This window comes from Haliotis rufescens, unplaced genomic scaffold, assembly GCF_023055435.1.
Source record: "Haliotis rufescens isolate VD_foot unplaced genomic scaffold, xgHalRufe1.0.p SCAF_12, whole genome shotgun sequence".
Classification (NCBI taxonomy): domain Eukaryota; kingdom Metazoa; phylum Mollusca; class Gastropoda; order Lepetellida; family Haliotidae; genus Haliotis; species Haliotis rufescens.
The window spans coordinates 22,590,677-22,606,608 of NW_025963802.1; the positions used below are offsets into that span (position 1 = coordinate 22,590,677).

A 15,932-nucleotide genomic window follows, 5' to 3' on the forward strand; every position below is an offset into this window, starting at 1 on the left:
CTATCACACACAATTGTCCTGACAACCGTCTCATCGTGTACAATCCTGACACCTATTACGCACAATTGTCTTGACAACCGTCTCAACGTGTACAATCCTTACACCTATCACAAACACAATTGTCCTGACAACTGTCTATCCATGTGCAATCATAACACCTATCACACGTAATTGTCCTGACAACTGTCTCATCGTGTACAATCCTGACAACTATCATACACAATTGTCCTGACAACCGTCTCATCGTTAACAACCCTGACACGTATAACACAAAACTGTCCTGACAACCGTCTTATCGTGTACATTCTTAACACCTATCACACACAATTGTCCTGACAACCGTCTCATGGTGTACATCCCTTTCACCTATCACACACAATTGTCCTGATAACCGTCACATCGTGTACAATCCTAACACCTTTCACACACAAGAGTCCTGACAACTGTCTCATATTGTACAATCCTAACACCTATCACACACAATTGTCCTCATAACCGTCACATCGTGTACAATCCTAACACCTATCACACACAATAGTCCTGACAACTGTCTCATCGTGTACAATCCTGACACCTATCACACAAAACTGTCCTGACAACCGTCTCATGGTGTACATCCCTAACACCTATCACACACAATTGTCCTGAAAACCGTCACATCGTGTACAATCCTAACACCTATGACACACAATTGTCCTGACAACCGTCTCATCGTGTACAATCCTAACACCTATCACACACACAATTGTCCTGACAACTGTCTATCCATGTACAATCCTACCACCTATCACACACAATTGTCCTGACAACCGTCTCATCGTGTACAATCCTAACACCTATCACACACAATTGTTCTGACAACCGTCTCATCGTGTACAATCCTAACACCTATCACACATAATTGTCCTGACAACCGTCTCATCGTGTACATCCCTAACACCTATCACACGTAATTGTCCTGGCAACTGTCTCATCGTGTACAATCCTGACACCTATCACACACAATAGTCCGGACAACTGTCTATCCATGTTCAATGTTAACCTCTATGACACACAATTGTCTTGACATCCGTCTTATCGTGTACAATTCTAACACCTATCACACACAATTGTCCTGACAACCGTCTCATGGTGTCAATCCTAACACCCATCACACACAATTGTCCTGACAACCGTCTCATCGTTTACAATCATGACACCTATCACACAGAATAGTCCCGCAACTATCTATCCATGTACAATGCTAACATCTATGACACACAATTGTCCTGACAACCTTCTCATCGTGTACAATCCTAACACCTATCACACACAATTGTCCTGACAATCGTCTCATCGTGTACAATCCTAACATCTATGACACACAATTGTCCTGACAACCGTCTCATCGTTTTCAATCCTGACACCTATCACACAAAATTGTGTTGACAACCGTCGCATCGTGTACAATCCTAACACCTATCACACACAATAGTCCTGACAACTGTCTATCCATGTACAATCCTAACACCTATAATACACAATTGTCCTGATAAACGTCTCATCGTGTACAATCCTAACACCTATCACACACAATTGTTCTGACAACTGTCTATCCATGTACAATCCTAACACCTATAACACATAACTGTCCTGACAACCGTCTTATCGTTTACAATCATAACACCTATCACACACAGTTGTCCTGACAACCGTCTCATCGTGTACAATCCTAACACCTTTCACACACAAAAGTCCTGACAACCGTCTCATCGTGTAAAATCCTAACACCTATCATACACTATTGTCCTGACAATCGTCTCATCGTGTACAATCCTAACATCTATGACACACAATTGTCCTGACAACCGTCTCATCGTTTTCAATCCTGACACCTATCACACAAAATTGTGTTGACAACCGTCGCATCGTGTACAATCCTAACACCTATCACACATAATTGTCCTGACAACTGTCTATCCATGTACAATCCTAACACCTATAACACATAACTGTCCTGACAACCGTCTTATCGTTTACAATCATAACACCTATCACACACAGTTGTCCTGACAACCGTCTCATCGTGTACAATCCTAACACCTTTCACACACAAAAGTCCTGACAACCGTCTCATCGTGTAAAATCCTAACACCTATCATACACTATTGTCCTGACAATCGTCTCATCGTGTACAATCCTAACATCTATGACACACAATTGTCCTGACAACCGTCTCATCGTTTTCAATCCTGACACCTATCACACAAAATTGTGTTGACAACCGTCGCATCGTGTACAATCCTAACACCTATCACACATAATTGTCCTGACAACTGTCTATCCATGTACAATCCTAACACCTATAACACATAACTGTCCTGACAACCGTCTTATCGTTTACAATCATAACACCTATCACACACAGTTGTCCTGACAACCGTCTCATCGTGTACAATCCTAACACCTTTCACACACAAAAGTCCTGACAACCGTCTCATCATGTAAAATCCTAACACCTATCATACACTATTGTCCTGACAATCGTCTCATCGTGTACAATCCTTACACCAATATCTATATGAAAGGCAGCAGACCAGCAAATATCCATGTTGATAAAGGCAGTGGGATAGTACTATCTAAAGAGAATACAGTGTAGGTTGTTTTTTCCAGTTATCAATATGTTTGTGAACATGGATTGTTAACTTTGTATTTCTGGGACTAACTTTACTCATGTTAATACACCTCGGAGTTGTGTAGAAAAGGAATGGACAAAAAAAAACACACCAATATACAACAATTCAATATACAAAGCATGTTTTATTATACTTTGACATTTCATATACAACAATCCCATGTAAATATACAACAACAGTACTTTCCTCACAAATATTTTCATCATATAGACACCATCTCTCTAACGACTTTAGCAATAGCATCAGCTTCAACTGAGCCACTGTGGTGGCTCGCAGTTCAGTCAGGTCAAGACAGTCAGGTGTCTCGGTACTAATACAATAAATAAATGTATACTACAACTGTGTATTGCGTTACTGCACTGTGTCTCCAAGGTATCAATAAAGCTCCTGATTTCAGTTCACGGAAGCCACCGACGAGGGACGTCATGCAGGGTTTAAACAGATTAACAGTTTGTTACTTGCACCCATCATAAACTGAGAATAATTTCCTACAGTTTGGTGACCGTCCCTTTGCTCTCTTGTAACCATCTTGTAAGTGTCGGTGTGCAGCACGAGGGCCTGAGTCAAGGTTTATTCTGGTCATATCAGTTTTTAATTGCGTAAAATCTCCATCAAACTGGAGATTGGCCCTGGCGTTACTTAACGTCCAGCACTTCCGTCACGTGAACTGACGGGATTTAGGATCAGGTATGTAGACTTCATACCGCGCTGTGTAGAGAGCGGAGAGATGAGATTGAGGGGTATGGGTGGGGGTAGCACAGGGGATTCAGGGAGGAGGAGAGCGGGGGTGAGCCGCTATGTAGACTGTCCGCCCTACTCCCTGAGAAGTTACTGTCATGATAGAGCACTGGGACGCGCACCATCCGGTGAGAGGCACGCTGGGATATATTAGCTGCTTCCATTTCCGCTGCCAGTTGCCGTTTCCACTTATTCCGCCTATTCTGGAACCATATTTTCACCTGGGTTTCAGTTAAATGTAGCGATGCGGCTAGGCCGGCACGCTCTGAGCTTGAGAGGTAACGTTTCATGTCAAATGTTGACTCCAACTGAAAAACCTGGCTGCGAGAAAAAACAGTCCTAGTTTTCTTCTTCCTCTGTTTTCGTTTTTCATCGTCTTCGCTGTTTTGACATTCACCTTCTTTCATTGGCCTCTCTTCGTCGTCGTCTTCAGAATCATCATCTTTCAATGTCCTTCCCGGGGAAGGCGGGCCATCTGATGGACACCCCTCGCTACTCTTCCTGAGGGGCAGTGGTTTCATGCCAGTGGGGGAAGGCAAAGGAGAGCGACATCTTGGGGAAGCTGCTCTTAGTTTAGCTGCGGCACTGGCTGCAAATTGAATTTATGAAATAAAATGCATTCTTGAAGATTCCATCATTCAAACTGTATCACTGAACATTATAAAAATATAGATGTAGCAATATTATATATACTGCATTATTACGAACCGTATAGCGAAACACAGCCGTTCCTGGCGTAGTAAGAATTTAACTAAAGTTATCTTTGGAGGGCTTCAGCTTTCAGCTTCATTGTCTCGCTATCATGACCACAGGAACGTTTATACAAGTATTTCATTGTCGATAAATGTTGGCAATAGACATCTAACAGTCCCTATTTTGAAGTGATTAAGTTTGTGTGGAATATCATCCACAATCTCTTGTATTATTAAATACTGGCAACATACAGAAATAATCAATCTTATTGAGAAAGATCATTAATACAAAATTCCCAGTCTGCTCAAAGAATCGGATGAACTTAACACCAGAGACACTGACTCCTGATCAGAATCACAAATAATTTCAATATTATAATTTATTGCCCATGTATTCACATTCATCATTAATAAATCATAACGAAGCACTATGTAGAAACACGAAATGAGAAATAAACACGTGTGTCATGGTATGTTCCATCTGAAATGGAAATGAAACCGAAACGAGTTCGATACTGTGATCCGAATTGTATCCTGCATAGATGTTAGATCCTATGTCACCACTTACAGTGTGCTATATCACACTCTGTATCGTATTTACATACAACCACGCATACACTCAGCTTTATTTTGGATAAAATAACATTTACATGTGTGGCAAAATACATGAAGATAATTTGAAATACTGCAGCATTTGTTTTCATAAATCATACTTCAGCCTGTTGTGTTAAGTATATTTTAAGTAATCGCAACAGTGCAAAATTGTTTCAGCCTATTCAGTTATTAATATATAAACCCAAGAAAAATTACGCGTTTAATATGTAAAAGTACAAACAAAGAATGTTAAGATATATAGATAACTTACATTTATAGGTTTATTCTTTACACATTAAAGTGTAACTTTTATTCAATATATCAAAGTCGCACAATAATGTGTTATTTTATTTTAAATTTGCATTCAAGACAGGAATCCAGTGAACAATCGATTCCAACCCTACCTCAAACCTAAATGAGTCACGGAAAAGACTTCTAAGAGTGAAACTCGTTAAATCTATTTCAGATCGATCCAATGCATCACATGAGATCTAGAATCCTTTTTAGAAATTTTATTTAATTGGCCAAATTTCTCAGTTCAATTTTTCAATGATTATTGAGTCTTTACTCTCTCTTTTTAATTTGGGGATAACTCTTTTATAAGATTCTTGCTTTTTCCCATTTCTCATTTTAAGACAGCATGCTCGTCAAGACAGTGAATTAGAAGTTGATATTTATTACGCACAGGAACATTTAGTGTGAGAAAGGTATTGATGTCCCCATCTCAATAGTTTACAAAACTATTTACCAGACTATTCCACACAATCAAGTTTTTCTATATTGGGAAAATATAATATTAGTTATAGTGAATTTTGAAATTAAATTATCTTGATTTCACACTGAAACTAATCAGCAGAAGGACTAGCGATAAGCAACTGCAGCGAAATGTTTCAACAAAGGTAGTATTTGGGAAAGAAAGCCAATGTTTCTGTTAAGGATTACATAATTTCATAACCACGTAATGTATATTCTTCGCATCATATGCTTGATGTCAATGAATTATTAATAATCACGGGAACAAGTGGTCAACCGCAAAATACTTCATTATTCTACACGAAACACAAACTAAAATCAGTCAGAAAGGATTTATTGTATTGTATTTTGTATAAGATAACATATTTTTGCATTTATTTCAATATTCTCTGTTATAAACATAAAATGTTATATTGCCATACAAATCTTTTTTCACTGACTTTTAGAATATTACTGATAAATGTTGAATATGACTTCTGATGAATGTTTGCATAAAAAAAAATGTCTCCATGAGAACACTTGTTTTAAACGTCTGTCTGTTTGTCATTTCATGCTTGATTCTGTTTGCTTTGTGGTTGCATATTTGATTATCTGGTGATGTCCGCAAGCTTGAAGTCCCCTTTTACTATTATTCAGCTTTTTCTTTGTAAAACTGCTTCAGAACGACAAGGCACTCAAACAGCCTATGAATTCCTTTTATATTTTCTACGTTCGTTTGGCCTACCAGAACGGATGACCCAGGTGTTCGTTTTGGAGTTAATATTTCGCAAAGAAACTAGCATCAAGAAAACTTTGAATGATTTACCGTGACAAGTATATTGACTTTTTAGGACTAGACGCTGTGTAGTCACACGCCAATTGACAACATCTACAAATCACTTTAAACGTGGGACTAAATTCACTATGACATAACCACAAACATGCATTTAATTATTCATGGCTGAATGATTGCTAAGCTTCGTTACTCTGTTGACAATAAGAATATTAAAGATAAACAGTTGATACAATTGAATCAAAGCATACAAATTTAAAGCCAAATTAATAAATTGTGGGGATATTTCTATATCAGTTCAGTTTCAACTGTTTTAAATGTTATTGTAAAGAAACCGATCATGATCAATTAAATAAGCTGTAACTTGAAAAATATTTATCAAATACAAACACATTTAGTTGGGACGCTGAAAAAAATATTTTTAAAGTTGATATCATCGGCAATGTATATTTTATCATTCGATTAACTTATCATAAACTTTACCTCTTATATTAGGAAAGGTTCACATGTTTAAATGATAATTCATTTCATAAACATTGTATTAGTATGTTGCAAGTCAAAACAATAGGTTTACATGCACATCTTACTGACAAAATATAAGGTAGATATTCATAACAATGCGTCTAGTTTTGATATCAGTTTGACAAACCTGTGTACTTTATGCAATATGAAGCGACGTGGGCATTCTTAATACGCCCTTATTTATTTATTTATTTATTTATTTATTTATTTATTTATTTATTTATTTATTTATTTATTTATTTATTTATTTATTTATTTATTTATTTATTTATTTATGAATGAGGATAAGAAGACAAAAATTATATTGTTTGATGTATCAGACCCTTTACAAATACTACCACGAGATGGCGTTTGTCTAAATTAGATTATTTGATATTGAAGTTATTAAGTTTAAGTGACGACGTCCCTTATACGAACCGGATGGAAATACGCATATTAAAAACCCTCTCATCATAGAAATTAATTGTTAAAATTCTTTTTATATTCAGTCAATCTGTTATTCGTATTTAGAGACACGCTGTAAAATAACGTGAATTCTTTTTCTAGGAACACAACGGCATGTATTTATACGTGTACATTATTCTAATACCGTGTTTAAATGATACAAAAGATCTGACTTATTTGCTTGAAATACGTACCATTGACATCTGCTTGTGAATGGACGAATGAGGAATACCACGGGTACCAGAAGTTGAAGGAACTTGCACGTGCAGTGAGGGCGGCGTCTGAGTAAGCTTGGTATTTGGCATAAATGTCGGATATACTAGAAATCACAGCATCCTTTGTTTCTTTGGTTTTGTCTTCTGTTTCTAATGACTTGTCCTCCTTTTTGTCGGTATCATTCCCGAGGATACTGCTGATAGAGAAGGACGACTTGGGCGTGACAGACACGGGACTTTTCGGCCTTGGTTGCTCCTCGGACATGTTTAAAAGTTTTCTTGTTTCACACTTAGAATTCCAAGAAGGCTTCCCTGACTCCAAGAGAACGTTCAATGAAATAATATCATTGAAAAAAATTATTTCAAATGTAGTCTGGTTATATTATTGTCGCCTGCTTAATGTCGATCGTTCCGTTTCCCAGCGGACAAACAACTGGCAATGAAGGCAGTAGAGAGGATAAATATGTACTGGTCAGTACCCTCTAAACTCACGTCCTTTCTTTCAAAGGGGTGACACAAACTAATGGAGAGCCACGTGAAATTCGAGAGTGTGCTCGCTGCAGGATGAAAGGTGTGTATCTAAATCAACATGAGCGCACGTTAGTGGTTTCGTCAATGGCTGACTTCATCTACCATTTGCGGTGATAATCACAAAATAATAAGTGTCCCTGGATTAAACGAGTGACAACTTCAAGCAAAATCACTGATTGGCCAAACACAAAAGCTAATCGGATTAATGAAAGAGGAATCCTCCAGTACACCACGCCTCTCCAATCATCGACGATCGTGTATGCGATAGAAGCGGGGATCTCATTGGTCGGCTCAAATAGGGACAATTAGAATAACACGGAGGAGCCAAGGTTTCCAATATGGCGGTGTCTAACAATGAAGTTAAACGTCAAGATTCGCTTCAGTGAAGAAAACAGTATGTGATCCCCGTCAACAATAGCAGTTTTCTTTAGCAGATAAACTCAAGAGTGGTAGAAGATTAGCCAGATAGGCATCGCGGATTGGTTATGCTGCCCGACCCGGGTAGTTGAGATCAATTAGAGTACCAGGAATAAGGACGTCATGTTTGCAAGTTCAACTTGATGAGACAGAGGGAAATTTGCCTGTCTGTCCCTATATCACTTTACGCTTGACTTAACCCACTTTCCCTTGTGAAAAGCCCGCATTAGTAAATGCGACACACCGTGTAATGTGCCTAAATGACACGCGCTCATATTTGTTCATAAACTCACAGGAAACGCGAGAAAAGAGCATTGTACAAACTACATAAAGCGGAAGGCAATGTTCAGTTATGCTGCGGCGTGAAGCTGTTTTTATCAGTCAGTATCAAGTTTGATTTGATTGAAATTACATTATTGGGAAATCTGTATTCTGCCACTCGCGTATACATGGATATCAGGTTTGATTGGGGTTTATCACATAAGTTATTACACATAGATATGATACAAAAATTAAAACTTTGATTCATAAACAGGTGGCAAAACTATTGCATCAGTCAACCTTACCCAAGCTTTTACCAATCTTAACTTTGTACAACCTGCTGTGATTTTAAAATGTGTTAATATTGTTTTTTTTAACATGTAATTAACATTGTGAAGTGTGTAATGCATAACTACTGCATATTACATTATATTGAGCTTATGGCTTGTGTTCCCGTCAATATACTAATCACAAATTGTTATTTTACAATTCTCTGTCAGTTATTTCTACACGCATTTCCTGGCAAGCAAGCAATTATTGACGTGTTAATATATGTGTATAATCTTCATTGTAAACGGGTCAATTAGGATGGGCTTATCATAACACTGATTGGAACTTATCTATGTAATTCTGGACCTTGTCCTCTTTCCTCCGTCGGCCACAGGGGGAGGGGGTGTCTAGACCCCGGGGGTGCGGCTGTGACACGGGATTTAGAGACGACGGTTACGGAGACAAGCATACAATAGTTTGACGGTTTGTTTACTCTCCACTGAGACGCACAAAAAGCCATGTCCTTACACGCTCGGCCATTGTCGCACGCTCAGTAGTGGTACCACACTATTTGTTCATTTCACAATAGCTGTAATAACCCCAATTTACTTCTGCGATAATATTTTTACAGGTATGTTGTTTTTTGTTTAGAGTATGTTTCATAGTATGTGTCTCATAAATCAACTACCTGCATCGTGTATATTCACATACGACGTCATTCTGTATCATCCGAGACAAAAGTATGTACATTTTATGATGATGACATCAGATTATAACAGTTATGTGCTTATGCGAATATTATGTTGACATCCAAGAAACTTTGTGTATTCTATCAATTACAAGCGCGTCAAGTAAGTGTGGAAATATATATGAATAATGCTTTGTTTGATGTTTAACGCCACATTCAGCAGTATTCGAGCTATTCCAGCTATATATGACGGCCGTCTGCAAATGATAGGATCTGGACCAGACAATCCAGTGACTGACATCTTAGATCATCGATCGATGGGATACGATGACATGCTTCAACCAAGTCAGCGAGCCTGACCACCCGGTCCCGCTGGTCGCCTCTTACGATGAGCATGAGATGTTGAAGACAAATTCTAACCCTGAATCTTCAATGGATATGTATGACGTAATCACATTGCTGACTATACCGTATTAGTAGAAGAATATTTGTTATTAAATATGCATTAAAAAATAAACATGATATACAGTGCGTCAAGGCATTGTTTTGCTTACGAGACCCTAAAATTCTACACGTTTAGGATGAATTAGAATAGTAACTTAAAACAGCTTTAATGAGAAATATTACCCAAGATGTTTATTTGGAATTGATTGTATTCAAATCACCGACAACATTATATACATGTAAGTGTGAATTTAAATGTGTCTGTAGATAATGTGAAACTAATTGTTGAAATCATTATTTACACTGTACACTGTAGCAAAATCAATATTTTCTGTCTGTGGCTACAGCCAGGGAGCGACATGAGATTAATGTTCATATCAGCTGGAAGGATACGTATAATGAGGCAAAACTTGTTGAGGCGTCAATTGCTCGTGGGTAATATCGAGAAGACTCAATCGGAGAAAATATCTTTCATATACATAATTGTTTGCATTGTGACTTTCAGCCATGCATTTTAAGTGTAACTCAAAATACATTTTACACGTAAATATGCATTATTTCAGATGAACAAATATGTTCCAATCAGTGACATGTGCATGTTTTAAAAATGAATTAATATGAATCCACCAAGTTAAACTGATCAGTTGAGTATTAAGCCATTGTAACTAAGGCATCTTGAACAAGTATCATAAAGGCAATTATAAGTAGATCCTTAACAAGTGGTTCTTTGGCGTTCATATATTTTACATATATATTTTACTTTCTTAATTAAATTATTGAATACAAACCTAAACATCTACAATAAAAAGATATTTTTTATCCATTTTACGTGTTCACATTGTGCATATTGCACTTTTTAAGGTCAATTAATTGGTCATGTTGTGTGTAACAGCAACAATATGATCTTGTTTATTTGAAACTAAACTTGCTGAATCTCATTATCTTAGTAGCGAACCCCACGGATTTGTTACAATCCAAATATTTCAAATTAAAGGAATAATAGTTATTCGTAATGCCTGTTTTCTTTTTATTTACATTTTTAGTTTTTCTTAAATCATAAATATATCAATATGTTTGTGAAGGGCAATGATATGCTGTGATAGCTGTGTTTGTTGCACCAATGCAAGGTAAGGCAAGTCATTGAGGTCATAGAAAAGTAATTTGTGGACAAGATGAAAAACCTTTTTGAGTTTTGAAAAATATGCGTGGAGGAATTTCTTTTGTAATTGCTCCAATAGCTTTTGCTTGAAGTTGCGAAGAGAGAGTAGACTGTGCTATCCGGCTGATGAATACACAGTTTATGAAATGTACTAGCGTTTATTTGTGTATATTTAATTCAATGGTTGAACATACTATATATGCTATTATGATTGGCTTTTCTCTATTCATTATTCACCGTTTCAAATGAGTGTTTTGTTAGTGGTAGCAACTTGTTCCTAAGTCACTTAAGCATTTAATAAAATACATCTTTATAAAGTCAGTTATCAAATATTTGAATACAATATTATTTTATTAAGGCTTTTCTTCAACGTTTAATTTGCTATAACGGGTTAGGGCACGTAAGTGTGGTATTTAATAAAGTAATGACAGGTATGTACTAGAAAGATGCAGTTTGTATGACGAGTACATCCCAAACTCCTACTGGATACTGTAGTGACAGTTACAGATGTCATATTTACAACATAGTTTGCATATAGAGGTTGTTTGGTCCCTGTCGTGTTAGTAAGTGTTGGAAACTGAGAAACAGGGTAATGTAGAGGTTATTTGTGTCTTACTCATATTACAGAAACACATATCCATGGAATCTTTATGTCGTAGTGATTGATGAAACTCTCTGTATAAACGCAAATGTGTAGGCGATTTATGTGTTGTATTTTTAACCAGTGTCGAACACCAGTGTGTATTTTCATATCCCCCTTCACTTTAATGTACTGATGATTGAAGTTTCAGAAACAATTATTTCTCTTTCATTATTAATTCGTAAAAACAACATTGAACTCGTTTGCACAACTACATGAAACAACTATGCGTATTTTTCAAAAATACATTTTCATGCCTCTCATGTCTCACGCCTACCAATGATGATAGGCTTCGACTGATAAGCAACTTTTCAATTGAAACTGTCTGGGCATATAAGGATGTGACCATGTCAATGCAAGGAGACATCGCAATATCGTGTCTGTGACACTACTCCCAAAACATACATCTGATGCCCATATTTGAAAGATGAACTGATCTTTATGAGCAGAGGCAGAAAATATACCCCCAAATTACCCAATAATTGCCCAGAGGCTAAAGGCACTGCATGTACACGTCCTGAAGACAATCTGTACAATATGTCGCGAGTGTACATAACAGTCTCACATATTGTATATACCTTTCTTAATATTTGATCAATACGAAGCTGTTGTCGCGAGATCGATCAGCTCACCAGAAGAACAGTGCGTGTAAGGCGATCTGCAGTTCTTCGTGTACACTTAACAATAGTCCGATATCGCCACCCCGTCTCACCCCACTCCTCGTTATCACTACCCTAAACCCAGCATTACTGGCACGTGGGCTGTCTCCACACCTCCCCCTAACCCCATCTCGATCGCTACCCTACTCTTCTTCTCAAATAATGTACATGTATGATCCTTAATTACCCACGCTCGTCCCCAATATCCAGAGACAAAAGTCAAGTGTGGTGTGTTAGTATTGATGTCTCACCTTTCCTTACTCAGATCAAAGCGATAAGCCGACCTCACCTGGTCGGCTGTAGATGGATCGGCTAATAAATCATACAGTAATTCGTTAGATAAAGAGGTTTTCTATATCAGGGTATTAGATTATATCCAATGATGTGTACACCCAAATTTGGGAACATCGTTAACGGGTTTAGAAGATGTTGTATGAAGCGGAGGTTGGAGTGTCAAACTTAACCACTATGATCGCGAGTCTCTCATGATTGTTGCCGTGGCAATGTAGCAGAGAATTACTAGCTAAGAGCGTCTGTACGTTTTCAGACGATGTATTTCCCTCGTCGCTCGTTTGAGAAAACTATTGGCAGACACAGCTGTAATAAACTCCTTAAGACTATATCTGTGTCTAAGTTGAAGTCACCGGAGGCAGGGCAATGTGCAAGAAAACAGTCTTGCAATCGATGGCATATATGTTGCACCACCATCCGTCAACCGATACATACCTCTCCTCTTAATACGAACAGGAGAAAACACGTAATACTTCGTTAACTCATTAAAAATAAAGATATATGTCGAAATACGCAGTACAATAGAATGTAGGTTAAAATTCAAATGAGTTTGCGTTAAACATTTTAGTGTATCAACAATAACTATGGTTTATCCATATATGAATGTAGCGATTAGTGACTGTTGCATTACATTGTTGTGAATTACAATTAAGACAAAGGAAGTATAGCGTAAGAATGCAAAATGACGATTCGATTCATCAATGCATTTTTTATCCTAACATGGAAACGATCGACCATGGTATATTCACCGCACGCACAACGACCTAAACGTTTTACTCTCTTGTTTTACATTTTCCGGTGATTCGTTGATGAATCGAGAACAGTGAATTTAGTCATTACTTGACGTCCTCAAACACGCCCATATGCCGGGATGTGGTTATTTCGATTATTATAATGGTCAACTTGTATTAACATTTAAATTTATCATGTAATCAACGAACTGTGTTGTGACGTATTGAAGATAGTGTTCCAGTTTAGTCACGTTATTGACATCAACGGTGTTGTGACATACATATTTACGTCTGACGATTGACTGCTGATTACTTGGTCAAAAGTAGGGTAATCCGTTTAAGACACAATCGAGTGACGTTTTGATAACTGGTGATACGTCTATGTTAATCCAAGCTGAAAGACAAACGGACAGTCTCCAGCCAGTCTGTATTACTATCGCTTACCAAACTAGCAAGTCAGAAATCGTTCGTGCTATAGTTCCAATTTCAAATTAAATTTCTTACTTTAACTTAAAAAACGTCCATAGGATAAAGATTTTAAGTTTCTCTTTATGCTTAATTGTAACTTCTTTTTAGTTTTTCTCATTCAATTTCCGAAATTGCAAAAATCGAAATCTGGTTAAATTTGAAAACGACTTTGAGAAAATCCAAAAACCGCCAATCATTCAGCCAAAAACACCGAGAAGTTAAATTAGCGCAAAACCTCAGTCAAGATATCGTATTTCGTGACATCAATCATTGTCATTGGCGGTCATATCAAGACAGAATGAAAATTAAATCGCGCTAAGATTTTAAAAGCAAACAAAAACAGTTTAAGTGACATTTGTATTTGCATGCATGCACTTTTTTGAGAGATGCTTCAGAATTATTTATGTATGTGTAACTGTTTTGATGTATCCTAATTCTCTAGATTCGGTTTCCAAATCTTCGTCCCTCCAGCGATAATCGAATTCACGTTGGTATCGATAAATGTGAAAGACGATATGTCATTACTTTCAGTGTCGCCAAGCGCGGGCGACAATCGCTATAATTACATTAGAGCACACGCAGTCCTCTCGCTCAGTGCGGGGCCAATTAATTTGTTTAATTTCATATCCTTTCTTTTCAACGCCGAACTGATTAAAGGCATTGGCGACTGGATAAGGTTTCACTGCAAAGCTTGCACAGCGAAAAATTCCCACCGGCGGAAAATTCACAAACCGTGGGCTAAGCTAATGAAGATTGGCCATCGAAAACGACAGTCTCCTACAAGGTTTTAAAGCCTGGTTCTAAAAGACTTGAAATCTTGGAATTGGTGTTGACTTTTAAAGGGATTAAAAGATTATGTGCATCTGCTCGCGTTGTGTGTGAGGTTAGGTGTGCGAGTGATGAAATAGCCCGTGGATGAGGACCAGTCGTCGATGCCGAATATCTATGTTGTCCTATAGTACCACGGATCAGGAACTGTCATCTGTCAGTCATGTCGTTATTGGAATGTAAATCAATGTAAACGTGGAGTCATTAATTCGTGCCATATTCCCTGGACCATAAGCTCTAGCATCACTCACACATTGTGTTTATGGGCTCCACTATTACAGAATTCTGGCTTAATGGCAGTCGTTTGTAAAGTACTCACATTCAGCCAATACGAAACTGTTCAGATTTATTAAAACTCGTACATATTGTTTTTTAAATTTGAAATTTGTAGTCAGTAAGCAAACAGCTGAAAAGACTCAATATGTACATGTTAACCGTGCTTCACTGTTACTGAGAAATGCCAAACATTTTATGTCAAATAATGTTCGGGGTATTTAGGGTTTCCTTTTATCAATTTATGCTCCTTAATGCCCTTAGCCCATTTCTACAATGACATGGCAAATGGGGGGATATTTCCTCAAACGAAATAAGAATCATGTCCAAGATTAGGTCTCATTTAAGCTATTAGAGAGGGGCGGGCACGGCATCCGCTCAGCATCATTAAGATATTCAACGCATTATCGCACAGAGGAGATGCACAGAATATGCATCGTTTGATTCAAATTGGAAATCTAATATCGAATTTGATTCGCTCGATCTCTTTTTGAACCTTGTCGCATCAGGCGAAGCATTGTTCGCCCTTTTCAAATCTGATGCTTCCCCAGAGGGGCTGAACTGTGTTCACGATTCGCTAAGTTCAAATTAATTGAGGTTACGCTGTGATAGTTTGCCGGAAGATACATCGCACCAGCACTTATTGTGACTTGGACCGAAATGGACCAATCCCAGTGGACTATTATATTTGCTGCGGAGCTATCAAGTTTACACCGGAGCTATCATATTTGCTGCGGCCCTATCGAGTTTTCTTCACTGCGGAACTGAGATTGTTTGTTCTGATTAAAAGTTTGTCAAGTTGCACGCGATTGTGACGAGAAAATTGTTGGAAATTAGGGGAATTAAAAACTTCTTAATTGTCGTTGA

The 15,932-nt window shown here is 37.6% G+C and overlaps 1 protein-coding gene across 1 annotated transcript; it reads right to left on the bottom strand.

Annotated features, from left to right (window-relative positions):
- Positions 1-2,771: 2,771 nt before the first annotated feature.
- LOC124143243 (homeobox protein HMX3-like) lies at positions 2,772-8,093 on the bottom strand. Its single transcript, XM_046512134.2, has 2 exons — positions 7,385-8,093; positions 2,772-4,002 (listed from the first exon to the last, which is right to left on the bottom strand). The coding sequence occupies exons 1-2, from the start codon at positions 7,668-7,670 to the stop codon at positions 3,374-3,376; spliced, it is 915 nt and encodes a 304-aa protein (XP_046368090.1). The 5' UTR covers positions 7,671-8,093; the 3' UTR covers positions 2,772-3,373.
- Between the last annotated feature and the right edge of the window lie 7,839 nt (positions 8,094-15,932).